The 26148-nt window shown below is 56.6% G+C and overlaps 1 protein-coding gene across 1 annotated transcript in view; it reads right to left on the bottom strand.

The window, feature by feature from the left end:
• Positions 1–26148, bottom strand: part of SND1 (staphylococcal nuclease and tudor domain containing 1) — a 237003-nt gene that overhangs the window by 75412 nt on the left and 135443 nt on the right. The window contains exon 15 of the mRNA XM_053407017.1: positions 19696–19837. Coding sequence (XP_053262992.1) covers positions 19696–19837 — 142 coding nt within the window. The remainder of the gene's footprint in view (positions 1–19695; positions 19838–26148) is intronic.

Raw genomic sequence — 26148 nt, 5'->3', positions numbered from 1 at the left:
CAAGAATATGCCGGTTGACGTACGGGGAGGGGGGGTCCCTCAGCAGCCATCAAAATCCACATGCGTCCCATCAGCGTTGCACTGCAAATTGAGAGGAGTTGGGGGGGGGGCATCTTCTCCTTCTCTGCTCCCTTTTCCTCCCTGCTCTGCCCAGGAATCAGCAAATGTATTAATCTGAGCAGCAGCGAGATGAGAGATGCAGTTTAAAAGACTGCAGCACTTGGCTGCCACCGCTACTCTCCCTGGGGTCTCAAAATAACTCCGCCACAAATCAGTTTTCCTAAACCCTCCCAGCCTCGCTGCCAGGAATACGACAATAAAGGCAAGACAGCGGGACTTATGTAACCAGGAAGGCCCAGGATCTATGTGCAGGGAGGGGGCAGGCTGAAGCCCAGCCCCCTCTCACCGGGGGGGGGGGCAAGTCATGGCCACAGCACCCGGTTCTTCCAGGCCTCTGTGCCCCTAAGTGGCCCTTGCGCAGCCCCCAGCCTTCATCGGGGGGGGGAGCTCTGCCTCCTTCCCCTCTCGGTCAGCTGCCCCCTGCCTGTACTGCTCTCGCCCCTTGCCCCACACCTTGCCCTGACCCTTTGGGGAGGGACAGCTGGCAAATGTTACTGTTCATACAGTACCCAAACGGGGGTCCTGTGCCCTCGCTGCCACCCCAGAGGAGGACGCAAGCATGCGGGGACTTCATGGTCCCTTCCCGGCGCACCTCCCAGCGCTGGGCTGCCTTGGAGAGCCAGGGGCAAGGGCCGCCTGACTTTGCCTCGAATGCATCTGCAGCCATATTCGATACTGGGGGGGGCGCCCTGGGGAGCCCCCAGGCAGGAGGGGAGCAACTGCGCAGGAAGAGGCAAGGGCAGGTCCAGCTGGCCAGAGGGAAGGAGGTTTGGGGGTCGTCAGCTTCTCAGGCAAAGGGCACACTCTGCACAGAAAGAGGCCAGTTGTTTGGGGACGGGGTTAGAGGAAATTTCTGGTGGGTCCCCGGCTCTTCCTGCCTCCCCTCCAACCATCCTGCTTACAGATGGACAACACACAGGCACCTTTCCTGGGCAAATTCTTTAGCAGTGATTCCCACACTGAAGGGAGACTAGATGCCTCTTGGGCTCCCTACAAATCCTTTGATTCTGGGGGGCTCAGGGTGGTCACACCCCAAGCCCAGTTCTCTCTGGGCCAGCTCAAAGCATGGTGGTGCCAGAAACTGGGAAAACCAAACAGCCTCTGCCCAAAACTAGGTCAGTTGACCCTCTGCCAGCCTTTCATGGTGCCCTGACCTCGGGACCTTTAGCCACAGAGGCCGACTAGGTGCCCGTCGTGGGAACCCCCAAACAGGATTCTCATGCTCTCTTTTAAGGTTCTTGTAGGAAGGGAGGGGGGCTCTGAACCCCCTTTCCTGGGCATCTCCATGGAAAACTGGGGGAAGTTTCGGTCTGCAAGCAAACCACTGGCGTACTGAGCCTGTCCAGAGCGTGGGATCCAGGCCGTTTTCTGCCCCCCCCCCGAATCTCCTGGCACTGCGGCCTGGCAGATCCCTGGCACCGGAAACCCCCCAGGCAGAAATTCACATGCAGCCCACGCCCTGACTGGCGGGACAGAAAGGAGTCGGCGGCCTTTCCTTCCCCTGACTCCGGAGAAGCCCCATCAACCGCTTTGCATCGACTTCCTTTCAGAGGAATATTTTTTTGGGAGGGGGGCCCTGCCTCAGAGAAAGGCCAGGTGCCAAACAATGACAGCCATTGGGGGGGGGGGTTGAGAATACATTGCTGCGCCGTAACCTTCAGGTGCTGGAGCCGCTGTTGGTGGTCAGTTGCAAAAAAAAAAAAAGGACTCCCAAGCGGAAATAAGTATGAACAGTAACATTTGCCAGCTGTCCCTCCCCAAAGGGTCAGGGCAAGGTGTGGGGCAAGGGGCGAGAGAGGAAGGAGGCAGAGCTCCCCCCCCCCAGATGAAGGCTGGGGGCTGCGCAAGGGCCACTTAGGGGCACAGAGGCCTGGAAGAACCGGATGCTGTTTTAATAGCACCCACAAACCAGCTGCACACCAATTATATGTCCCCATAAAAACACCCGTCATTTTTACTGGGTGAAGCCTGCAAAATTTTGAAAACAGAAGCCATTGTTCACACAAGGAGGAGGAGAAGGGGAAGGAGAAGAAGAAGGAAAAAGAAGAAGACAAAGAAAAAGAAAAAGGGGAAGAAGGAGGAGGAAGAAGATTCTGCCCCGAAGGTCTTTCGTTCCCTCAGCCCAGTTGGGTATAAAGGCCCCCGAGGCAGCTAAATGCAAGAATTGACTTCAAGAGCTGTGTGGTGGGCCTGGATGGGGACAGAGGCTCCCCCAGGCAGGCCATACAAGTTCCCCCTCCTGCTCTGCCTCCTGCTGGGGACCAGTCAGGGAGACCATGGGAGAGGACTGCGCAAGTGCTGCCTCTCTCTCTCTCTCTCTCCGTCGCTCACCCCCACCCCCAGGAGGACCCCACACGACAGGCAGATCTTGCAGAGGCCCCACTGGACTCCAGAGATGGGTAGCCCCCCCCCCAAGCGCCTGGCACGGCCAGCAGGGAGTCCGGGAAGGAGCAGAGCCAGGTGGCAAGAGCCCTGTCCCAAGCCAGGGAGATTCCTGGGGAGCTGGCAAGACCCTGCCTCCAAGCTTGGGCTTGTTTGGCGAGCCATTGCGGGGAAAGGGCTTCCACAATGAAGCAGCAGCAGCAGTTCCTGGCAGCCCCACACCAGGGCGGAGGGGGGGCAGAGCAGGGTCAGGCCGCAGGACCCCCACGGGCTGCGCTCCAGCGCCACGAGAGCCAGCCTCCGAGATGACGCGAAGCGGCAACGTGGCTCAGAGCATCCGGGGCTCATCGACTTTGACAATTGCCAATTAGCTTTAACGAGGAGCCGTAATGTACCAATAAACAGAATATGGTGCGCGAGAAATAAAGCAACAGTAACGCGAGGCCCTGCTGCGCCTAGTGCGTGCGGCTTCCAAGACACCCTGGAAAGGAGCAGGGCTGGCAGAGAGAGGAGGAAACAAAAGCCGCCAGCCCCCCCCCCCCCCGGTGCATAGAGCCGGGGCCACCTGCAGCCTCCGTGTGCCCCCTCTGCCTGGGGCAGCTGCCACACAGCAGCCAGCATCTTCCCAGGTGGAGGCCATGACTGGGTCAACCTGGCAAAACCTGAGAGTGCAGGAGGTGGAGGCCCAAGGTGTGAAAGCAGCCTGGTGGGCCTCCTCGGCCCCCAAGGATCTGGACCCACAAGGGATGGGTGTGGGGAGCACCCCTGCTCAGAGGAAGGGCACTGCGTTTGTCATAAACATCTGGCTCAGCCTCCTAGACCCCTCCTCACCCGTCACTGGTCAAGTGAAGGATCCGCTTCCCCGTCCCCACGCTTGAGGAGGCAGCCGGCCGAAAGAGCAGCATCAATATTGCCGGCAAGCAGGTTGATGAGTGGGCAGAGGGAGGCCAGGAAAGGCAGGGCGGACGCTGCCACCTCCTCCTCCACCTTCTGCGAAGACCGACTTCACCTGGCTGCACAGCCAGAGCCTCTCATTACAGAGGCCATTATTTCGCAGCAGCAGGATGGCGCCGCAGCCAGAAAGGAGGGGGGAAGCTCCCCCCAGCCCTCTGCCCCACAGGAACTTCTCTCCTCGCGTCTCCATCTTCTCTCTCTCACATGCACACAGGGAGAGAGAAATTGGGGGCACCCCACAGCTGCAACAGGTTCCTCACCTGGCCTGGGAGGACGGAGCCTGGACTGACTCCAGCTGCAAAAGCCGAAGCTGCTGAACAGACTCTGGGGCTGGAATAGGGGGGTTGCTGTGGGGTTTTTGTATCCTTATTTTAGATCTTGTGATTTACATAGAAATTGTTTGGTTTGGTTGTGTATTTTAAAATGCTTTAGCTCTTCTTTATGGCCACATTTGTCATGTTGTAGCTATGTATTTTTGCAAGCCGCCTTGAGCGTGATTTGAACCGTGGAATGGTGGCAGGCAAATAAAATTACGTACAGTGGTGCCATGCTTTTCAAACGTCCCCGCTGACAAACGTTTCAGTTTTCAAACGCCGTGAACCCGGAAGTAAACACTTCGGTTTTTGAACACACCTCAGAAGTCAAACATGAAATGTGGCTTCCGTATTGAGTTTTCTGTATTGAGTTTTTGGTTTTCAAATGATTTGGAACTCAAATGGTCTTCAGAAACAGATTACGTTCGAAAACCGAGGTACCACTGTACATTGGTGCCTCTGGACGTGCACACCTCTGGCTGCGTATCCTTCAGGACGTGAACGCAGCAAACCCGGAACATGCACCTCCGGTTGCAAATTTCGCATGATCCGACAGGAGCTCCGGAACGGATCCTGAGCACAAGCGGAGGTACCACTGTATTTGTACAACAGAGCTGGGCTGCTCCTGCCCCCCAGATCTCAGCAGCCCCACTGCTGTCTCCCTTGCAGGCGGGCGACTCTTCTGTCAGGAGCAGGAAACAAGTGAAGTCCCGGCCAAGAGTGGCGGGCACTTAACGCAGGGAGAGCTCCACTTGTGCCACGGTGCCCTGGGCACCCACAGCAATCCGACTGTGCCCCATCTTTGGAGATAAGTATCTGTTCACACTCACACAAAGCCCGATGAGCATTGGTGCCTGTGTGTCTGCAACCAGACAGACCCGCTGTTCCGAAATGCCACTGCCAAACCGAAGAGCCCCCTTGGGGGTGGGCAGACGAGGAGAGGGGCCCCGTGCTCCACTTGCAACCACAGCCCGGGACACAGAAGGTGTGGCTCTGGCACTCTGTGTATGGACAGTCGCACTGCGCTGGGTCTGCTTGCCTCCCCCCCCCCCCCCGCCTATCTACAACAAAGCGCAGCTGAGGCAGCTCACAATGAAACCAAGGGAACAAAAACCATCAAGCCAGGCAAACACCTTCCAGTTGTGCAAAGACTGGAGCACCGAAGGACCAGGCGCAGGGACACGCTCCGAAGGCAGCTGCCTCTCTTGCATCAATGCAGCACATGGCCACCCTAAAGCCGGCCAGGCCAGCGCCTCCGGAAGCTGCCCAGAAAACACCACACCAGAGCATGGCGAGCGAGGAGGCCTGGCAAGCTGCCCCACGAATGCCTGCTGCCGCCTCTCCCTCAGCTGGGGGGCAGGAGAACTCAGCCCAACACCAGCCACGCCTCAGGCAGCATCTGGGGCACGACAAACCCAGAAGCCAGACTGCACAGGGAGCGGCAGCCATGCCTTGGTCAGACTAGATGGCCCTTAGGGGTCCCTTCCCACTCTACAATTGTACTCTGCTGGCACTTCAGAGCCTGGAGGGGCCCCGATCCCCTGCCTGGGCCAAGCAGCAGGGCTGGCTCGAACCTCCTTCCACAGAGAGCCCAGCTGGCTTGAACAATGGCTTTCTCCGTCGCTCCGCAGACAAGTTATAGACCCAGGAAAGATATATGTGCACAGAGATACATCAGCTTCTCAGAGTGCAGACGAACGCTGCAACGACGGCAGGGCAGCAGTGAAGCCCCTTGGCCAGCCCACGAGCGGCTGGATTTCCAGGAGCCCTTTCGGGAGGAGAAGGAGGACCCAAACTGGGACCCGCGCAAGCAAAACCAGATGCCAACAGACCCACAGAGGCTGCACACAGGGAAATCTCCCAGCAGAAGCAGGGGGGAGAGTCTTTCTAAGGACAAAGGAGATAAAGAGGCTCTTAAAGGAGCGTCTCCACCCCCATCGTTCTGCCTGGACACTGAGGCCCAGCTCCGAGGGCCTTCTGGCGGTTCCCTCCCTGCAAGAAGCCAAGTTACAGGGAACCAGGCAGAGGGCCTTCTCAGTGGTGGCACCCCCCCTGTGGAACGCCCTCCCATCAGATGTCAAGGAAATAAACAACTATTTCACGTTTAGAAGACATCTGAAGGCAGCCTTGTTTAGGGAAGCTTTAAATGTTTGATGCATTACTGTATTTTAATATTTTGTTGGAAGCCGCCCAGAGTGGTTCAGCCAGCCAGAAGGGTGGGGTATAAATAATATATTATTATTATTATTATTATTATTATTATTATTATTATTATTATTCAGAGGCAAGATAGCCATCGCTCAGAGATGCTTAAGCTGCAATCCCTGCTAGAGGACCTCTGGGGTCCCTTCGAACTCTGCCATTCTACGATTCTCTAGGCAGCTGCAGCAGCTCCTGAGGCTTCTTTCCAAGGTGGGCCTCACCTGTGGCCAGCAATGGGGCAGGCAGGGGCAGAGAGTGGCACTCTGGCCTCGGGGAGCTCCAGGCCACTGCCGGCACACAGACACCCCCGGTCAGGCAGAGATTCTCCCCATCACTCTGGCTGGCCTCCCCAATCAATGCAGCCCCAGAAGCTCCCACAGGACCGTTTAATAGCACAAAAACCCCACAAATCCACACATTACTTTCTGTGATGAAATGATTGGAGTGATTCATCAATTGGCCAATCACCAGCGACTGCTGGCCAGACAAAAATCGTCTTCAGGCGCAGCAGCACAGGAGCCACGTGGGGTCCTCGCATGGCCACCTGGGAGACCTGCAACGGGGGTGCAGCTTGCAGGTGTCCAGGAAGAGGCACCTGGTTGGCCGCCGAACCAGGTGGGTCCCTTTGGCTGGATCCAGCCTCTGGCTCTTCTCCTGCTGCTCCTTGGGCAGCATCCGTCACACGAGTCCCAGCCTCCTTCCTGCCCTCTCCAAACTGCTCCTGCTATTCCTGCCAGCTGGAGCTCCGCCAGGTAGACGCTGCGGCTGCTTCTATTTGGGGTGCGTGTGGGCTGCAAAGAGGGCACACGGAGGGAGGGAGACTCTCACCTCAAGCACCCGGGAAATGCGGAGGAGGAGGAGAGTCTGTCAGGGAGAAAGGAGGACCCACGTGGCCAGCAGGAATCCCCACTGAGGCCAAAGGAAGGCGTCATGGGCCGCTCAGCCAGCTCTGGGCACGGCAGTCGCCCAACCCAGCAGGCAGCATCGCCCTCCAGCAGCCCCTCCTTCTCCCAGCCTCCTCCGGGGCAACCCTCAGCCTCCAGCCGCGTCGCTGCCTCCACTTCCCCTCCAGCTCTGGGCAACAACCGCGGATGAGGATTCACAGGGCCCCCAAGAGCAGAAATTCACGGCATTCTCCTCCATCCCATCCTCTTTTGAAGCCCTCCAAGTTGTGCATCTTCCTTTCAGATGCCTGCTAAATGCAGGAAAGAGTCGCTTGGCAGCTCTCGGCTGGGGAGGGAGCAACTGCACCCCCCAGGAGACTTCCGAGCCCAGTCCAGCCCCTGGTCCCTCTTGCTGGAAGCTGGTTCTACTGTTCCCCAGGGGGACGCCCTGCTGCAGTCGGACACATCCATACCCCGAGAGCGTGCGAAGAGGCTCCTGGATCCGGCCCACGGCCATCGAGCCCAGGGTCCAAGCAGGTGCCCAAAGGGAAACCCGCAAGCAGGATCCGAGCCCCAGAGCTCTCTCCCCTCTTAGGGTGTCCAGCAACTGGGATTTGGAGTCACCCCATGAGTTTGTCTGTTGTTGTTGTTTAGTCGTGTCCGCCTCTTTGTGACCCCCTGGACCAGAGCACGCCAGGCACTCCTGTCTTCCACTGCCTCCCACAGTTTGGTCAAACTAATGCTGGTAGCTTCGAGAACACTGTCCCACCATCTCGTCCTCTGTCGTCCCCTTCTCCTTGTGCCCTCCATCTTTCCCAACATCAGGGTCTTTTCCAGGGAGTCTTCTCTTCTCATGAGGTGGCCAAAGTCTTGGAGCCTCAGCTTCAGGATCTGTCCTTCCAGTGAGCACTCAGGGCTGATTTCCTTCCGAATGGAGAGGTTGGATCTTCTTGCAGTCCAGGGGACTCTCAAGAGTCTCCTCCAGCACCACAATTCAAAAGCATGGATTCTTTGGCGATCAGCCTTTTTTATGGTCCAGCTCTCACTTCCTTACATCACTACTGGGAAAACCAGAGCTTGAACTATACAGACCTTTGTTGGCAAGGTGATGTCTCTGCTTTTTAAGATGCTGATGAGTTTGTCTAACCCCCCTTTAAACCATCCAAGTTGGATGGCCTCCAGTGGGAGGGAGTTCCACAGATTAACCACGTGCTTTGTGAAGAAGGCCTCTCTTTCATCACTCCTTCTGCCGCTTCTCCCATAGGCACCTCACCAGACCCTCTTCTCTTCCTGCTGGGCGGGGGCCGCCAGCACCCCACGCTCCCACTCCGGGGAGGGGGCCACCACCCAAAGCCCCTGACGGAGAAGCAGCCCCATGCCCTGTTCCCTTCTGCCGTGGCCCAGAGGGGGGAAAGACACCCCTTTTTGGCCCAGCCAGGCTAGCATCGCCCCCCCCCCAACTCCATGCACCGGCTGCCATTCACAGGCGGCACAAATATAGCTGCAGCGGTGAGTGGCAATTTAAAATGCAAATGATAACGAGGGAGCGGGGAACAAGACGCGTTCTGGTTGCAAAGGGGCTGCACCTCCGGCAAGGGGAGCCCACAGGCACCCTGCTCCAATTTAGGGATTACAAGAAGCGGGGAGAGGGTCAAATTGCCTCCAGGAAGAAAAAAGCCAGAAGAGGCAGCCTGGAAGGGGGGCGAGTGCCATCTTCCCTCCTCATCCCTCCCCCCACCACCTGCCCAGACTAACTGGCACGCTACCTGCTCGTTACATGCTAATTAACATGCACAGCTTGATTAGGAAGCCTCAAGTGGAGGGAGGCAGAGAAGGAATTGCAGGGCGCTTGCGGTGCTAGGGCTGGTTTCTCCTAAGGGGGCTGGATAGGATCACGGAAGCGCAGAATCATTCGAAGGGGCACCCGTGTGCCATCTAGTCGGACCCTCTTGCAAGGCAGGGATCATGGCCAAAGCTTCTCTGACACTCCAGCAAAGGAGAGCCCCCCCCCCAGCTCTTGTGGGAGTCTGTTCCGCTGTCAGACGGCTCTCCCCGTCAGAAAGTCCTTCCTGATGTTGAGCCGGAATCTCCCAAGTCGAGACGGCTGTGGGCATCTTTGCTAAAGTGGCAGGTTCGGTTTGTGATTCTTCCCTTAGCGCACCTGGTCTCTTTCTCCCTAGGCTGGGGGCATTTGAGGGCTGGGGGAGGGTCTCCCTCCTGCAGGCCCAGCTGAACTCAGGAAGAAAGGAAGAAGGCACAAAAACACACAAGGTCAAAGAGGAGAAACTCCCCCAAGAGCCTTTCTCCCACGTAGGAGAGAGAGGCATTCTCAAAAAATGCCCCCATATTTCCCATCCCATCTGTCGGGGGGTGCTTTGCAATTCTACGATTCACTGCATGGTTTCGAACGGAGGCTGGGTGGCCATCTGTCAGGAAATTCTTCAGCTGTGACTCCTGCATTGCGGGGGGCTGGGCTGGATGGCCTCGGGGGACCCCTTCCACCTCTAGATGATTCCTTGGAGTCAGCTGGGTGCTACCCACAGAGCCTCGGTCCAGTATACCTGAAGGAGCGTCTCCACCCCCATCCTTCTGCCCGGACACTGAGGTCCTGCGCCGAGGGCCTTCTGGCGGTTCCCTCACTGTGAGAAGCCAAGTTACAGGGAACCAGGCAGAGGGCCTTCTCAGTGGTGGCACCCGCCCTGTGGAACGCCCTCCCACCAGATGTCAAAGAGAAGAACAACTACCAGACTTTTAGAAGACATCTGAAGGAAGCCCTGTTTAGGGAAGCTTTTAATGTTTAATAGACGATTGTATTTTAATATTCTGTTGGAAGCCGCCCAGAGTGGCTGGGGAAGCCCAGCCAGATGGGCGGGGTATAAATAATAAATTATTATTATTATTAGGAAGGACAGGCCGTGCAGCAGGGGCACTCTGGAGCTTTCCAAAGGCCATGTCAGCGTGGAGACCAGCTAGCTCCTTGCCCAGCGGAGCCATCCCCTGGGCTCCCTGGCAGCTCGGACGAAATTCCCTCTGAGTGAGGCTGCCAGGCTCAGCGGCTGCCCAGGGCCCCCAGGAGGAAGGGAGGGCAGGAGGGCAGACTGGCTGCCCAGCTGCCCACGCCGTGCCCCTGCCCACCCCTCCCAGCCCCCACCAAGGTGTAGAGGGGGGCGCCAGGGAAGCAGGCGCCAAGGTGAAGGCAGCCCCGCGCCAGAGTCGGTTCCTATAGCAACAGAACTTAAAATACAACTCCCGGCAAGGCCTGCTCACCCCGGCGCTGCCTTCTCCCGGGGGCTCGGTGCATCCCCCTTAATCATTCCTCCGCGTCCAAAATTAGCTCCACGGCGCAAAAGGCGACAACTGCAACCCCTCGGCCCCCACACCGCCTGCTGCATGACACAGAGCTTGGGGGGGGGGAGAGAAAGGGAAGGGAAATATTTAGAAGAAGCAGCGGCGGCGGTGGCTGCTCCCCGCCTCCCCAAACAGCAGCACAGCCAGCAGAAACTCCATTAACCTTGGGGAGGGACAGATTCAGGAAATGCGTCCACCATGGGTGGCGGGGGGGGGGGGAGAGCGCAGGGGGGACTCCCCTGCTGGGAAGGGATTCTCCTGAGCAGCGGGGGGGGGGCATGGGACTGGCCTCAGAGCAGAGCCAGAGGACACAAGGAGGGCGAGAGAGCCCACCCCCCCAATAGCCAGCAGGGATTGGGGCCAAAGGGAGCAGGGTCCTGCTGCAAGGGGGCTGGGGAGAGAGGCCTGGGAGCCCCCCCAAGTCAGCCCCTTGCCCTGAGCGGGCGAGGGGTCCTGCAGAGACTCACAGCCTGGCACCGCTCACAGGTGCCCCTCTGCGAACCACCAAGCCAAAGGGAAGGAGGAGAAGGAAGGGCGGAGAGAGGCAGAGCTGAAAGGGGTCCGGAGGGTCATCCAGTCCAAACCCCCGAAACGGAGGAATCTGTTGCCCAACGTGGGGCTCGGATCCAGGACCCTCAGAGGACCGGTCAAATTCAAGGAGGCAGAGAGACCTTCCAACACTAGACACAACAGGCCGGCTTGTTCTCCGCGGTGAGAGGCAGCCCGGCCTCGGACTCCCAGTTGCTGCGAAGAGCAGCCTGGAGAGTTGCTCTTGTGCTTGGATCCTGCTTGCAGAATTCTCTGGGCAAAAAAGTTCCTCTTCCACCAGGCCTTGGCGTGCTTCACATGCTGCGTCCTTTTAAACCTGATGTGGGGAAGCAGTTCTGCGTTTCCCCTGTTTTCGCTCTCGTTTCCATTATGCATTTTGTGTTCCTTTTGTATTTTTATGCCATGAACCACCCTGAGATCTCTGGATGAAGGGCAGAATATAAATTTAATTAATAACTAAATGAAGGGACGCGGGTGGCGCTGTGGGTTAAACCACTGAGCCTAGGACTTGCTGATCAGAAGGTCGGCGGTTCAAATCCCCGCGACGGGGTGAGCTCCCGTTGCTCGGTCCCTGCTCCTGCCAACCTAGCAGTTCGAAAGCACGTCAAAGTGCAAGTAGATAAATAGGTACCGCTCCGGTGGGAAGGTAAACAGCGTTTCCATGCGCTGCTCTGGTTCGCCAGAAGCGGCTTAGTCATGCTGGCCACATGACCCAGAAGCTGTACACTGGCTCCCTTGGCCACTAAAGCGAGATGAGCGCCGCAACCCCAGAGTCATCCACGACTGGACCTAATGGTCAGGGGTCCCTTAACCTTTATAAATAAATGACCACAAAAACGAAGCACCTCTGGCTGGCCCTGTGAGGACAGAAGGCTGGACTTGATGCCCCCCCCAGCAAGATCCAGCAGGCTCTTCTCCTGTTCTTGGCCCTTATAAGTCAGAAAACCGAAAGGGCCCCCGCTGGGCCTTGGCCCCAACCCCCACCCAAAGCCTTGGACCTTGGCAGCCCAGCACGTTCTCCAGCAAGCCAGGGCAGCTGCCGACACCACTGTGGGGTGACGAGAGCAGGGGCACCCAAAGCGCCAGCTGCGCCCCTCTCTACCTGCCTGGCCCGCCCCCTTCTGGGCTCCCCAAAGGACGATCCGCCGAGGGAGCAGGAAGGGGGACCCCCTCCCCGGATTTCCATAAAATGGCAATTCAATTACAGGAGCCGGGCGAATTCATAAGTCTCTACAGCCCCGCTAATTGCATAATTAAGGACTGGGACGCCAGAAACGCAATTACACTTGCAGGCTGAGTCATTAAGGCCCCTGCGATCCGGCAGTGGGATTTCCACTTGGGGACTGGGGGGCCTTAATTGTATTGCTTTGCTTCGGGGGGGGGGGAGAGGCGCATTCGGCAGAGAGGCTCTGTGTTCCTCTCGCCTTTGTGGTTCAGAGGAGCTGAGGAACCTCGTCCAAACCCCACAGCTCCCGCCTTGAGCAAGGGGCCCGGGCAGCAGCTGAGCCAAACCTCTGCCTGCGCCGCCTCCCCGCTCTCTCGCACACCCCATTGCAGCTGCCTTGCCCTGCAGGGGAGCTGCAAAATGTGCAGAACCGAATGAAGGGCAGCGAAGGAGCACAAACACACCAAACCCCTCCAGAAACCAGAGAGAGCAGAAGCAGCAGAGCTAGGCAGGCGCGCACAAAAGCCCCCGTGCGCAGCAGCAGCAGCAGCAGCAGCAGCAGCAGCAGCGTCCCCACGCCTGCCTGCACACCGGCCGCACGCTCACACGCACGCAGGGAGGCAGCGGCAGCCCTCCCATGTCAGGCGCTTGCCCTTCTGCGGTGGCATCTCTTATTTATTTTCCCGTGTAAGTGGGTGTTTTAGCACTTATTAAAATTTTAAAATATCAGAGGCTCCGGAACGAGCCGTCTCATTTTCTTGTCTTGCGCAGCTGACTTTAGGACTGGTTAATTATAAATAAGGTTCCGGGATGATGTCTCCGCATTACACGCTCGCCTTGCCAGAGCCCGTGGGCACGCGAGATGCCTGCCCACAGACGCCCGGCGGGGAAATCTCAGCAGCGCCACAGGTCTCTGCCTGCCCGGCCGCCTTGCAAGCCTCTTTTTTTTGGGGGGGGGAACGGGATGGGTGCACACCAGGAATCAGGGCCAGAAGCGCAGAGGTCTCCATGCACCAGGTCCCAGGTCCCAGCCCCACAAACATCCCCAAAGATGCTTCTGAATCCCAGTTGTTGGAAGCTGCAGGGAGGGCCTTGAGTTCAGGTCCTGCTTGTGCCTTTGCCACAGGACACCCGCTTGGCATGCAGAAGGTCCCAGCCCCCCCCCTTTGGGGCACCAGCCCCCTTCCTGCCTCAGATTGGAGCAGAGAGCTCTTCTCCTCGCTGGTACCACTATTGCAAATTGCATCCCTTCTCTGTGGCTCCATTTTTGCTAATCCTGCCTTTCACTCCCTGGTGGGGGTTTTTCCACTCGCAGTCAGCTAAAAAACAAAGACGAAAGGTCTCTCTATCTTTCCCCTCAGCTGCAGCTTTCTGGCTTCCTCCTGCCCCACAGCTCGGGGCGGCTTCCATCAAACATGCCCCCTGGAAGAGGCAAAACCTCCTGGCCCCAGAGGCACTGGGGGGGGGGCGCCTGCTTTGAAGCAAAAATGCCGCTACAATAAGGGGCAGTGCTTGGGGCCGGCCACGGTTGTGCCCCCGGAGGAAGGGCCTTTGGGGCCAGGGCACGGCCACGATCCAACCTCAACGTGGCACAGCATCTGGGGAAACAGCTGCACTTGGCAGCTTGACTATGACTTCCCTTGATCTGGACACTAGACTTCTGTTGATGCAGCCTAGAACAGGCTTAGCTTTTTTCGCTGCTGCATCACACGGTTGACTTATGTTCACCTTGTGCTCCACCAAGACCAACAGATTTTTTTCAGATGTCCAGCTAGTAAACCAGGCACCCCCCACCCTATATTTGTGCATCTGGTTCTTCCTACCTAAGTGCAGACCCTGACAACGCTCCCTACATTTGCCCTCTTCTCCCAGTTACGCCAACAGTGCCCTCCGCAACCTGCTCTGCAGGAAGAAAGGTCCCAAGGAACTCAGAGCCAGCCCTCTTGCTCCCCTCTCCTCCTCTAAGCGCTGCCCTGGCCCCGGAGGCAGGAGGCCCCACAGACGGGCTGCTCAGTGGTGAGGATGCAGCTGGAGCAGGAAGTGTGCTGTTCCTGGAGACATCAGCGGCCAGGAAATGAGGGGGAAGGCAGAGCCCTGGAGCACCAGAAGGACGTGGGCACCAGGGGGATCGCCAAGACGTCTGTATCCTTCCTTGTGTACAGGAAAGCAAAGGGTACAATCGGAATATCGAAAGCAAGTGAAACCCCAAAGAGCAGGAAGCCCAGCCCCAGAAGACCACCTGAAGGGGGTCCTCTGCTCCAGCCTCCTGTTCTCATGGTGGTCAAGAGGTGCCCACTATGGGACCCCACAAGCAACATCTGAGCACCAGAGGCCTCCCTTCCATTTCTGCCTCTCACCATGGAGGGCAGAGCAGAGCCGTTCATCGCCCTCTCCTTCTCCTCCATGAATTTGCCCAGTCCAAAGCCACCCAAGTTGGTGGCCATGACTGCCTCCTGTGGGAGGCAGTTCCGTAGGTTAACATTGCTCTTTCTTTGTTTGTTGTGGGGGAGGAAGGGAAAGGAGGTTGTGAGCCGCTTTGAGACTCCTTAGGGTAGTGATAAAGCGGGGTATCAAATCCAAACTACTACTCCTCCTCCTCCTCCTCCTCCTCCTCCTCCTCTTCTTCTTCTTCTTCTTCTTCTTCTTCTTCTTCTTCTTCTATCTGTCTGGAATCCTCCAACATTCACTGAATAGCCACAAGTTCCAGCGTTATAATGGAGGGAGCAAAAGTTTTCTCTAGCCAGTTTCTTAGGCCACTTTACAGACTTCGATCACGCTGTTCCTTACTTGCCTTTTCTCTGCATTGAGAAGTTACAAATGCTGGAAGCTTTCCTCAGAGAAAAGATGTGATAGCCATCTTCAAGAATCTGAGTGTTGGTGCTGATCTTTAAAGCCCTAAATGGCCTCGGTCCAGTATCCCTGAAGGAGCGTCTCCACCCCCATCGTTCTGCCCGGACACTGAGGTCCAGCTCCGAGCGCCTTCTGGCGGTTCCCTCCTTGCAAGAAGTGAGGTTACAGGGAACCAGGCAGGGGGCCTTCTCAGTGGTGACACCCACCCTGTGAAACGCCCTCCTGTCAGATGTCAAGGAAATAAACAACTCTCTGGTTTTTAGAAGATATCTGAAGGCAGCCCTGTTTAGGGACGTTTTAAATGACTGATGTTTTAATGTATTTTTAATCTTGTGTTGGAAACTGCCCAGAGTGGCTGGGGAAACCCAGCGAGATGGGTGGGGTATAAATAATAAATTTTGTTGTTGTTGTTGATGTCGTCACACGTTGGATGGAGCAGGCTTGTTTTCTCCTGCTCTGGAGGGTAGGACTCGAACTCCTGGCTTCAAGTTACAAGAAAGGAGATTCCGACTCAAAACCAGGAAGAACTTTCTGACGGTAAGAGCTGTTTTGACAGTGGAAAAGTCTCCCTCGGGGGCTGTGGGCTCTCCTTCCTTGGAGGTTTTTAAGCAGAGGTTGGAGGGCCACCTGCCAGGAGCGCATTAGCTGAGATACCTGCAGTGAGGGGGGTTGACCCTTAATGCCCCCCCTCCCAACTCTACCATGCTCAGATTCTATGAAGCAGGGATGCCTTGGGCAGACTTCTGAGGTGGCAGGCCGGGCGCAGCCAGGCAGGGCCTCCCCTGGAGTGTCACAGAATCATAGCATTGCAGGGTCCAAAGGGGTCCCAGGGTCATCTAGTCCAACCCCACTGGAAATGGAGGAATCAGAGCTGAGAATCAGAGCGCAAGTTGCTGGCGAGCGTCACACCAAGCATGGCAAACCAGGGGGAACTCTTTCGCTGCCTGGAGCACAGAGTTCAAGGAGAGAGACGCAGATATGGGAAATCAGCTGGAGGGAGAAGAGACCTTGGTGCCCTTCCTCCTCCTCCTCCTCCTCCTCCGCTGCCCTTGTTTTGGGGAGCAGCCGCAGGCCGAAGGATCTCGCCGTTTCTATTGAATCCCCCAACAATTAACTGGAACCCGATCGATGTTCAGGGCCGTCTTTTCTCCCACAGAGATTGCCATGGCAACAGAGGCAGGAGTGGGCTGGCGGCCCCAAACCGGGAGGCACCTGAGAACGGGGCTCAGGGCAGGGAGGCGCCTGGGGCACGCGGAAGAGGGGGGGTCAGGAGGAGGAGGAGGAGGCCAGCTGCGGCCGGATCAGGCCCCAGGAGGCCCACAGAGCACAGCCACCCGTTCTCACCGTGGGCAGCCAGGTGCTCCCCAAGAAAAGCCCCCCAGCAGGACCCAAAAGTAAGAGCAGCCGAGCACTGCCCCCCTCCGCCATTTCCAGCTGGTGGCGTTCAGAGCGCAGGCAGCCAGCAGGTCAGGAGCCCCGGAAATCCTTGTTCTTCTCCATCTAAATCTCATTTAGGTGTGATGGGCCCGGGGGTAACCCGAGCAACGCGGTCCAGGTCCGGTCCCGAATCCAAGGATTCCACGAGGAGTCAGTCCAACAGGTCCAAGGTAAGAAACCAGCCTAGGTCAGGCACAGGATCACAGGCAGGTTCTGGCAAACAGCAACGTTGCTCCCACAACCTGGAGTGGGGTCCAGCAGCCTTTTATCTCTGTCGGGGTAATGGCCGGTCCTGATCCCCCGGTGACTCACCTCCCTGTTTCCCCCGAAGGCGAGCACTCCTCCTGCGAGTACTCAGGTCTCTCCTTCTCTCAGACCTCAGTCTCTGCAGCTCGGGAGACGTCGGTGGGTTACTAGACCCAGAGGCCGCCTCAGCCTCTCCTGACCCAACCGGTAGTGGAGCAGCTGTAAGTGATGGCCCAGCTGGAGGCAACGAGGTCATCCCAGCATCTGGAGCCAGGGCAGGCTCAGGCCCCTGACTCAGCCCAGCTGGTGTTTGTTGCAGGGGAACCTGTGCAGACTGGGGCTCTTCAGAATCAGGCCCCAGACTTGGTTCAGATGATGCCTGAGGCAAAGGATCTGGTGCGGACTGAGACTCCTCTGGTTCCGAGTCTGAGCCCGAGTCCCAGGCCATCACATTAAGGGTGTTCAATGTCTCTGGGCAGCAAATTCCATGGGGTTATGTTCATCCACACCGGGGGGGGGGGGTCACGAAGAGCTACCCCAAAAGCATTGCCTCTGAGAGCTGCTGCTGCTGGCACTCCCCCCCCCCCCCGGAGAGGAACCTCTTCCTGCCTCACACCCACCGAGGCTGCAATTCTGTCTGGCGCTGACCTGCTGTGCCGTCCCCATCAATGAGCCCCAGAATCGAGGGCAGGCTGGCGAAAACAGCTCCAGGCTCCTTGGGGGGGGGGGCGTTTCCCAGCACACCCCCTTCCATCTCACTGTGGGTAAAGCAAGCCCCCCCCAAGGAAGAACCCCCCCCCCCGTTCCATTAGCTCAGCCTCCATGGAGCACCCAGGCCAGAGAGGAGGAGGAGGACAGTTTCAGGGGCTCCATCTAACGCAAACAGGCCCCCCTCGCCCGCCCACCTGGCAGCATCTCAGCTCGGGGGGGGGCCCACTCTCCCTGCAGAGTCTCCCCTGCGCCCCAACTTGGCCACTCGCTCCCCTTCCTAACCTGCCTCATCCCCTCCCAAGAGAGACAGATCCTGCACGGAGGAAGTAGCGAGACTGGTTTCAAGAGCAGGCGGGTACCGAGGGAAGGTGGCAGCGGTGGCAGCAAGCGCAGAGGGGCGAAAAGGAGGTGTTAATCAAACAGAGAGGAAGCTGCTGTGTCGCCAGATGTTTCCCTCCACGCAGCATCGTGACTCAAGCACTCGGCTCCCTCTGCCAGGTGGGGCATCCCTAGAGAGGAGCCTCAGCCGCCTGGTGGGTCCGTTGCGGGAGAGGAGCGGCCGCAGCTGGGCATGGCTGGGTTGGGAGGGTGGCAGAGCCACTCTTCGGACCCTCCCTGGCTGCAAGGGGGCCCTGCCCGGCACACCCACATCCCTGGGCTCTGGCCAGGGTGAAGACCTGGGAGAGGGGGTGGCGCCAGACCCCTTCCTAAGAGTGCCTGACACACAGACACTGGCACAAGCTTTTGCCCTGATCAGACGGGAGCCCTGCCTGGCTGGGCTCCACACCACAGGACGTGCCCTTGCCAAGGAGTGCAGGAAGACCCAGAAGGGATTGTGCCTCAGCCAGGAGCAAGGGCACCGGACCCACAGACCTGGGGACCAGAGGCAAGGCTGGCAAGGGGGTGGCAGCTGCTCTTGGGCACTCCATTCCACTTTGCACGTCACACCTCACCAAATTGCAACTTTCAGACAATGAGGGAGAGAGAAAAGAACTACAGCCGCATCTTGGAAGTCAAACGGAATCCGTTCCGGAGGTCCATTCGACTTCCAAAACGTTCAGAAACCAAAGCACAGCTTCCGAATGGCTGCAGGAAGGTCCTGCAGCCAATCGGAAGCCGCGCCAGATCTTTGGCTTCTGAAAATCATTTGAAAACCAGAACACTCACATCCGGGTTTCGATCTTCCGGGAGCTGATTTGTTCAGGAGCCAAGGCGTTTGAGATCCAAGGCACAGCTGTACAGGTTTGCTCCTGCTCTCCATCAAGGCTTGCTTGGGAGAGTCAGGCCACGAGGGAAGGGGCCGCCATTGGCCCTTCAGGCAGAGACAGCTTGGCTTCCTGCTCCATGCAAAGGAGACCCCCCCCTGCACCCCAGAGAGAGGGCCTGGCTGGGGGCAGCTGTGCAGGCAGGCTTTTCCTCAAGGAGCCCACATGGCGGCAAACGTTGGGACGACGGAACCCAAACTGTTCTGCTGGGAATGCGCATGCAGAGACACGCACGACCCTCCCTCCCACTGAGCTCGGAATCGCATAGAATCACAGAACGGTGGAGTCAGAAGAAGACCCCAAAGTGCAACGGCAGCCCCCTTGACATACCCCAGACCCCAAGACCAAAAGGAGTTTTCCACAAGGAGAATGAAGAACACAGATCTGCAAAAAGCCTCCCGCTTTGCACAATTCCTTTATTTATTTGCAGGGTTTATTCTGCAAATCTGAAGGCAGCCCTCTTTAGGGAAGCTTCTAATATTTGATGAATTATTGTATTTTAACTTATTGCAGTGACCGTGGCAAAGTTTCTTTCGGAGGTTGCAAGGAACAAAGACCATCACGCTCTAGACATAGCAAAATGACTACCTCAGTCTCTTTCGCCTGTTGTTTGGTTGCTTTAACCGTATAGCCATACCTCATGTTACATCCGCTTCATGTTACATTCCTTCAGGTTATGTTCCGCGGTGACCCGGAAGTACCAGAAAGGGTTACTTCCGGGTTTTGCCACTCGCGCATGCGCAGAAGCGCAAAATGACATCGCGCGCATGTGCAGAAGCCGCAAATCGCAACCCGCACGTGTGCAGATGCGCCGCTGTGGGTTGTGTTCTTTTCATGTTGCAAACGGGCCTCCGGAACAGATCCCGTTCACAACCAGAGGTACCACTGTATCTTGTTTTGAAACTGTTTTGTGGGTCTATGGACCGCAATAAAGATATCTGATTTGCATTTGCATTTTAATATTTTGCTGAAAGCTGCCCAGGGTGGCTGGGGAAACCCAGCCAGATTGGCGGGGTATAAATCATCATCATCACCACCACCACCATCATCATCTGCTCTGGCTTGGTGCACGAAGGAGGCTGAACCCCTAGGACCAAACCCACGACACCCCCCCCCACTGTTGAGTCTGGGCCTGACCCACCTGCAACCTGACACTGACAAATGCACCAAACACACATTCCTGCACCAACACCCCCCCCTTGCCGAGAGGAGGCCTGCAGGAAAGAGAGGGACCCCCCCAACACGCACCCCAGCGACGAGGGTCTCACCTGCAAGCAGGAAGGTGATAAGGCAAGTTTCCTTGGGCATGTAGAGCTTGAGGCGAGAGCCGCTGAACACGTACTCCACCACGGCCTCCGAGCGGCCGGCCCGCTGCAGGAAGGGCAGAAACTGCTTGGCCTTCTGGGTGTCCTGCAGGGAGAGAGAAGAAGGGGGGGGCCCTCAGTGGCAGTCCGGCACAGGCCCCCCCACAGGGCCAAGACCCCCCAGCCCTGAGCCCCTGCTCTGCCAGAAGCGCGGCAGATGACAGGTTCTGGCGTGCCCAGTCGCCTGGGGGCTTTGGGTCCCTGGGTCCTGGCTCAGCACCGGCTGGGATCCCTTTGGGGCAGACCAGGGGCAGGGGCAAAAGGGGGTCTCCCGGCTCTGCCAACTCTCCACAGGAGCTGCGGGCAGAAGAGGGAGAGCCCTGCCAACCGGGCTGTCTAGATCAGCTTGGCCTGCGCCAGTCGCTGTCCAGGGCTTCCAGGGACCCTTCTGCATGACAAGCATCTGTTCCCCCACAAGGTTCAGCTTTCTTGGGGGGCACGGTGACCACCCTGCTTTCCACGGAACCCTCTCCCCCCTCCCCACACAACTAGGCATGCCTCCTCGCAGTCGGAGGGCCAGGTTTAAACTGCTTCCGCAGCTCCTAGCAACAGGTTCCCAGGGCTGTAAGGTGCCGCCCTCAAGGGAGGGAACAGAGAGCTCAACGAAGGAACGTAGAAGCGTAGAATTGTAGGGCTCGGGGGACCCCAGGGGTTCTCTAGTCCAACCCTTCAAGGCAGGAAGCACAGCTGAATCACAGCGCAACAGCCCCCCGCTCCAGGGCCTGGCGAGGCCTGATCTGCCGTGGCACCGAGGGAAGCTGCCTTCTGCCAGTCCCACCCAGACGCCCAAGAAGGAGAAGAGGTACAAAGAGGCAGAGGGAACGTTCTAGGCTACGTGGCAGACTTCTAAAAGGGTAAAAGAGTACTGGGAAATAATCCATAATGAAATGAAAAAAGTGTTTGAAAGTACTTTTCCAAACAAACAAGAGTCCTTTTCGTTGGGGATAATTCAGACAGAAATTCCCAGGTGTCAGAAAAGGTTATTTACATATGCCACTACTGTGGCCCGTGTTTTGTTAGCCCCCAAATGGAAGAAGAATGGCGACTTAAACTGATGGAATATGCACAGTTTGCAGACTTAACATATAGAATAAGAGAACAAGAACATATGATTAAAGAAGATTGGAAAACTTTTATTGAAATATATGGGAAATAATTGCGTACACCTGAAAACATTGGTAGCATTAAGATAAATTCAACAGTGCAAGTAGGTTTTGATGGATATAATAATGGAATAGTGAATGGTATAGTTTTGTAAAATATGCAGGGATTTATGATACGTAAAATGAACCATGGAAAGAGAAGAAGGGAAGTAATTGATATTTTAAGGATGTTTAAATGAGTATTTTAAATTGTAAATCAGAAAATTCAATAATACACACACACACACACACACACACACACACACACACACACACTATGAGTAGGAAAACAAGAGCACCCCAAAATCAGGGGCCGCTGCTTCTGGGTCTGGGCTGGGACTTGGAAAGGCCTCATCCAGCCTGGCTCTGTGCACTGGCTGGCTTGGGGACTTAATGATAAACTGCAGCTCGAACTCTGCAGCCTGGACTGTTTCCCCACAAAGATGGAGAGTCACCAGCGGCTGATTTATCCCCCCCCAATGTGTGTGTGTGTGTGAGAGAGAGAGTGATGAGGGGGGGACGGCCAGAGCGCCTCAGCTCCACAGCCAGCCAGGTGGCCTTTTCTTTTGCTCTCGCCTTAATTGAGAAAAATGAACTGCACAGGGGCAGCCAAGGAGGAGAAACTTGCTGCAGCCAAGGAAACTTTGCCGAGCGCCTGCCTCCCGCTCAGCCCGGAGCTGCCTGACTAGACTAGCAAAGCGGAGGGGGGGGGACGGGGAGGCAGCAAAGCCATCGATTGCCCGCCTCTCTCCAGCAGCTGAGGACGGGCACTGAAGAGGAGCAGCAGGAGGAGAAAGCAGCCGCTGGGCAGGCCGGCAGGGAAGCCAGGATTCGATGGGGAGGGGGGAGGAAGAGGAGGAGGAGGCAAGGGGGAGCCTGCAGGATCAGGCCCATGGCCCATCTAGTCCAGCATTCTCACAGCAGCCAAGCAGATGCCCCCAAGGGAAACCTGCAAGCGGGGTCTGAGTGCGAGAGCACCGGTCCCCTCCTGTGGTTTCCAGCAACTGGCGTTCAAATGGATTGGGGCCTCCAAGTGGGGAGGGAGGGCAGAGTCGTCCTGGCAAGGAGGAAGAGGAGGAGGAGGAGGAAGGCAAGCCTGGAGGGTGGGCCAATCTTTCTTAAGGGGACATTTCTTGAGATCCAGGGAGGGGCCGGACTATATGGGGGGGGGGGAGAAGGAAATGAACAAATTCCAGTGCCCCGCAAATAACCCAGAGATGCATTTTAAATAAAAACACACATTCTACTCATGTAAAAACATGCTGATTCCCGGACCGTCCACGGGCTGGATTGAGAAGGCGATTGGGTCGGATCTGGCCCCCGGGCCTACCCATGGACTATATCAGGGGTCACCGACCTAAGACCCATGTCTCGCGGAGGTCATTTGACTGGCCCAAGAGCCACCCCCGAAGCGAGCTGCCCGCATGCGGCTGCACTAAACCGGCGCGGCGCAGGGACTCGCTTCTGCAGCGCAAAAAATTGCGTCTGTGCAAACAGAGGCACCAGAAATCGCGGGCACACATGCAAAGAAGCCAAAAATTGTGGGAGGGGGTGCGGGATCCGGCCCATGGAGGCATCTCCGCGGGACTGATCTGGCCCAGGCAAGATAAACCTTGCCGACCCCTGGGCTACATGGACAAGCTGGGAGGTGGTCAGAGGAGGGCAAACCAGAGGATGCAGGGTCTGGAAACCAGGCCTGATGAGGAACGGTCGAAGGAGCTGGGCTTGTTTCGCCTGGAGAAGGAGAGGCTAATAAGAGCTCATAATAAGTCACGAAATTAAAAGACACCTGCTTCTTGGGAGAAAATCAATGACAAACCTAGACAGCATCTCAAAAAGCAGAGACCTCACCGTGCCAACAAAGGTCCGTATAGCTAAAGCTCTGGTTTTCCCAGTAGTGATGTATGGAAATGAGAGCTGGACCATAAAGAAGGCTGATTGCCGAAGAATGGATGCTTTTGAATTCTGGTGCTGGAGGAGACTCTTGAGAGTCCCATGGACTGCAAGAAGATCCAACCTCTCCATTCTTAAGGAAATCAGCCCTGAGTGCTCACTGGAAGGACAGATCCTGAAGCTGAGGCTCCAAGACTTTGGCCACCTCATGAGAAGAGAAGACTCCCTGGAAAAGACCCTGATGTTGGGAAAGATGGAGGGCACAAGGAGAAGGGGACGACAGAGGACGAGATGGTGGGACAGTGTTCTTGAAGGGACCAGCATGAGGGAGGCAGTGGAAGACAGGAGTGCCTGGCGTGCTCTGGTCCAGGGGGTCACGAAGAGGCGGACACGACTAAATGACTAAACAACAACAATAAGAGCTCTGATACCATCACCAGATAGCTCAAGGGCTGCCACATGGAAAATGGAGCACATTTATTTTTTCCTGCTCTGGAGGGCAGGGCCTGAACCTGTGGACTCAAATGAAAAGGAAGGAGGTTCAGACTAAACATCAGGAAGAACTTTCTGACGGTTAATATCTGTTTGAGAGTAGAACGGAGCTGGCAGACTCTCCTTCCTTGCAGGTTTTCAAGCAGAGGTTGGGTGGCCGTCCGTCACGGATGCTGTAGGTGAGATTCCTGCACTGCCGGGGGTTGGACTAGATGACCCCTGGGGTACCAGCCCTGTGATTCTTCGATTCAGATTCCCGGCCGAGAAGGAGAGAGCAAGACGGAGAGAAGCCGGGGACAGCTGCTATTATTTCAAAACCTCCCCAGCGTTAATTATCTCTGAATGGAAAGGAAATTATGCATAAATAGAATGGAGAAAAATAGAATCATAACTCTACTTTTATGTGAAGCGTTGCCAATTATGCAAAATTATGCAAGGACTTTGTGGAAGGACAGCCAGGCGGGTGCGGAGGACGAGCTCCCCCCCCAACCCCGTCACTCCGCGATTGTGGCTCTCGCAAGCCCCATAATGGGACGCAGCGCTGGAAGCGGGAAGGAAAGCGGACGCAGATTTGTCTTACATGACTTAAATTATTTAGTAAATTACTCCCGAGCAGGATTACATGCCTTGGAGGGGAGAGGGATCAGCCAAGACAGGCAGCGGAAGGAGAAGGCAAAGGCAAAGGCTAGCAGTCCAGGGTTTCTCTTGCAAGCCTTGGGGGCTCGGCCCCTGATATCTGGGGGGGGGGGCAGCGGCATTGATAGGGCTCAGAGGCCCCCTCTCTCTTTCTCTCTTCCTGGCAGGCGGCGCAAACGTGCTCAGCTGCAAGGCGGCGTCAGGTGACAACGCGGCGCATTTAATCAGATGCCTCAAGGCCCCGGCTGGAATTAGATCACTTGCCCGCCGAGCAGGTTTCGAACCGCTTAGCCGCAGCCGCCTCATCTGCACAGCCAAGCTGCTCAAATGCAATCAAGGTGCCTTAATGAGGAGGCGCAGGAGACCAGGAGGGGGGCGGGGGGGCAGAGGCGGCTTCCGCAGCTCCGTCGCCAGCTCTGCGGCCTGGCAGGCTCCGCTCAGAGAATCCTTTCGGCGGAGGGCACGGGGCCCAGAGAGGACGTCGCTCCGGTCACCTTCCCCAAGGGCCTGGGAGGAGGTGGGGATGCCAGGGCTGAGCCAGGCAGGCCTGCCAGGGATCCTGCCTGGCAAAGGCTCAGAGCCGCTGAGGGAACCAGCGGCAGAGGCAGGAGCGTCTTGGCCCGGGCGGCACCATCTGCGGCTGCAAGTGAGGGCGCGCCTGGCACAGAAAGCGAAAGGTGAAACGAATCCAGCTCCGCGCGCCGGCGAGAAGGAGATAAGGCAGGGCTGGTGGATCAGGCCCAGGGCCCATCTCGTCCACCATCCTGTTCTCACAATCGCCAGCTAGGTGCCTGTTCTGCGCACCTGTGATTCTCAGCCACTGGGATTCAGAGGCCTAATCTCTCTGCCCCCCCCCCCCGGCTGGCAGCTGTCAATAGCCCTCTCCTTCGCCATGAAATTGTCTGGTTCTCTTTTAGAGGCATCCAAGCTGTTCGCCGTCCCTGCCTCTTGTGGGAAGGAGTTCCACAGGTTAACTCTGCACTGCACAAAGAAGATCTTTCTTTTCTCTGTTTTGAATCCAGCTTCGTTGGACGTCCATGGGTCCCAGGGTTATGAGAGAGGAAGGAACCCTTTTCTCATTCCACTTTCTCCAGGCCAGGCAGTTTCTATCACGTCGCCTCTTACTTGCCTCTTCTCTAGACTGCAAAGTCCCAAACCCTGGGACCTTTCTTCACAGCGCAGGCCCTCCACAACCACCATCACCCCGATCAACTTGGGTGTCCTTTCCTGAATCTTTTCCAGCTCAGCAATATTCCTTTCAAGGCGAGTCAACTGGCATGGGATTCCAGAGCCTTTTCTAATGGCGCCATGATATTGGCGGTTTTATTTTCAACTCTCTTCCCAGCGTGGAATTTGTCTTTTTCCAACTGCAGCACCTTCACGGAGCTATCTGCTGCAATCGCCAGGTGTCGTCCCTGGTGTGTCAGCGCCACTGAACGTATATGTGAAATTAAGATATATATTTTTGCTCCAACACGCATCACTTCACAAGGATTTACTGCCCCTCCACTCTGTTTGGAAAGCTCCTCTTGGCAGCTCTTGGCAATCTCTTTTTGTTCCAACAACCTGGAACGATCCGCTGTCATCGGCAAACCTGTTCCTCACTCTAGATCCTGCAGGAACAAGCCAAGAAGCGCAGGGCCCAACGGTACTCCTCTCCCTTTGCCCATTCCTTTCGTAAAATGATTTTAATGTGATTTTAGAAAATATAAACTTACAATAAAGTCAATTAAAAATCCATATGAAGAGATTGCTCTGAACCACAAGACTCGCCCCCCCAGGGGTCCTCATGTCAATAATTACAACTGCATATCAGTCCTTTATCCCCATGTTTTATCCAATCTAAATTGTCCATAGTTTTTGTCGCTTTACAAGTGTGATTAAAATCCTGCTAACGTTTCCATCTGCTTACAATGGTCTCCTAATTATAATTTTTCCCCCATTCTCTTTTTAATGTTCTTGTCTTCTTGGTCCCTGAGCTTCCCAGTGGATTTGGCCATTTCGGCAGAGTCCATCAACTTGGTTTGCCATTCTTCCCTAGTCGGGAGTCATTCTTCCTTCCATTTCTGGGATAGTAACATCCATGCAGCCGTTGCCACATACATGAAAAGAAGCGTTGCCCATCCCTGACCCGCAAGCGGCTCTCTTCCTCTTTCCTCGACTTTCTGGGGAGCCTGTGGCAAGGCTGCTTGCA

Source organism: Podarcis raffonei, chromosome 10, assembly GCF_027172205.1.
Source record: "Podarcis raffonei isolate rPodRaf1 chromosome 10, rPodRaf1.pri, whole genome shotgun sequence".
Lineage (NCBI taxonomy): Eukaryota > Metazoa > Chordata > Lepidosauria > Squamata > Lacertidae > Podarcis > Podarcis raffonei.
The sequence above is the reverse complement of the archived record's forward strand: the minus strand, read 5'-3'. Positions and strand labels throughout refer to the sequence as shown.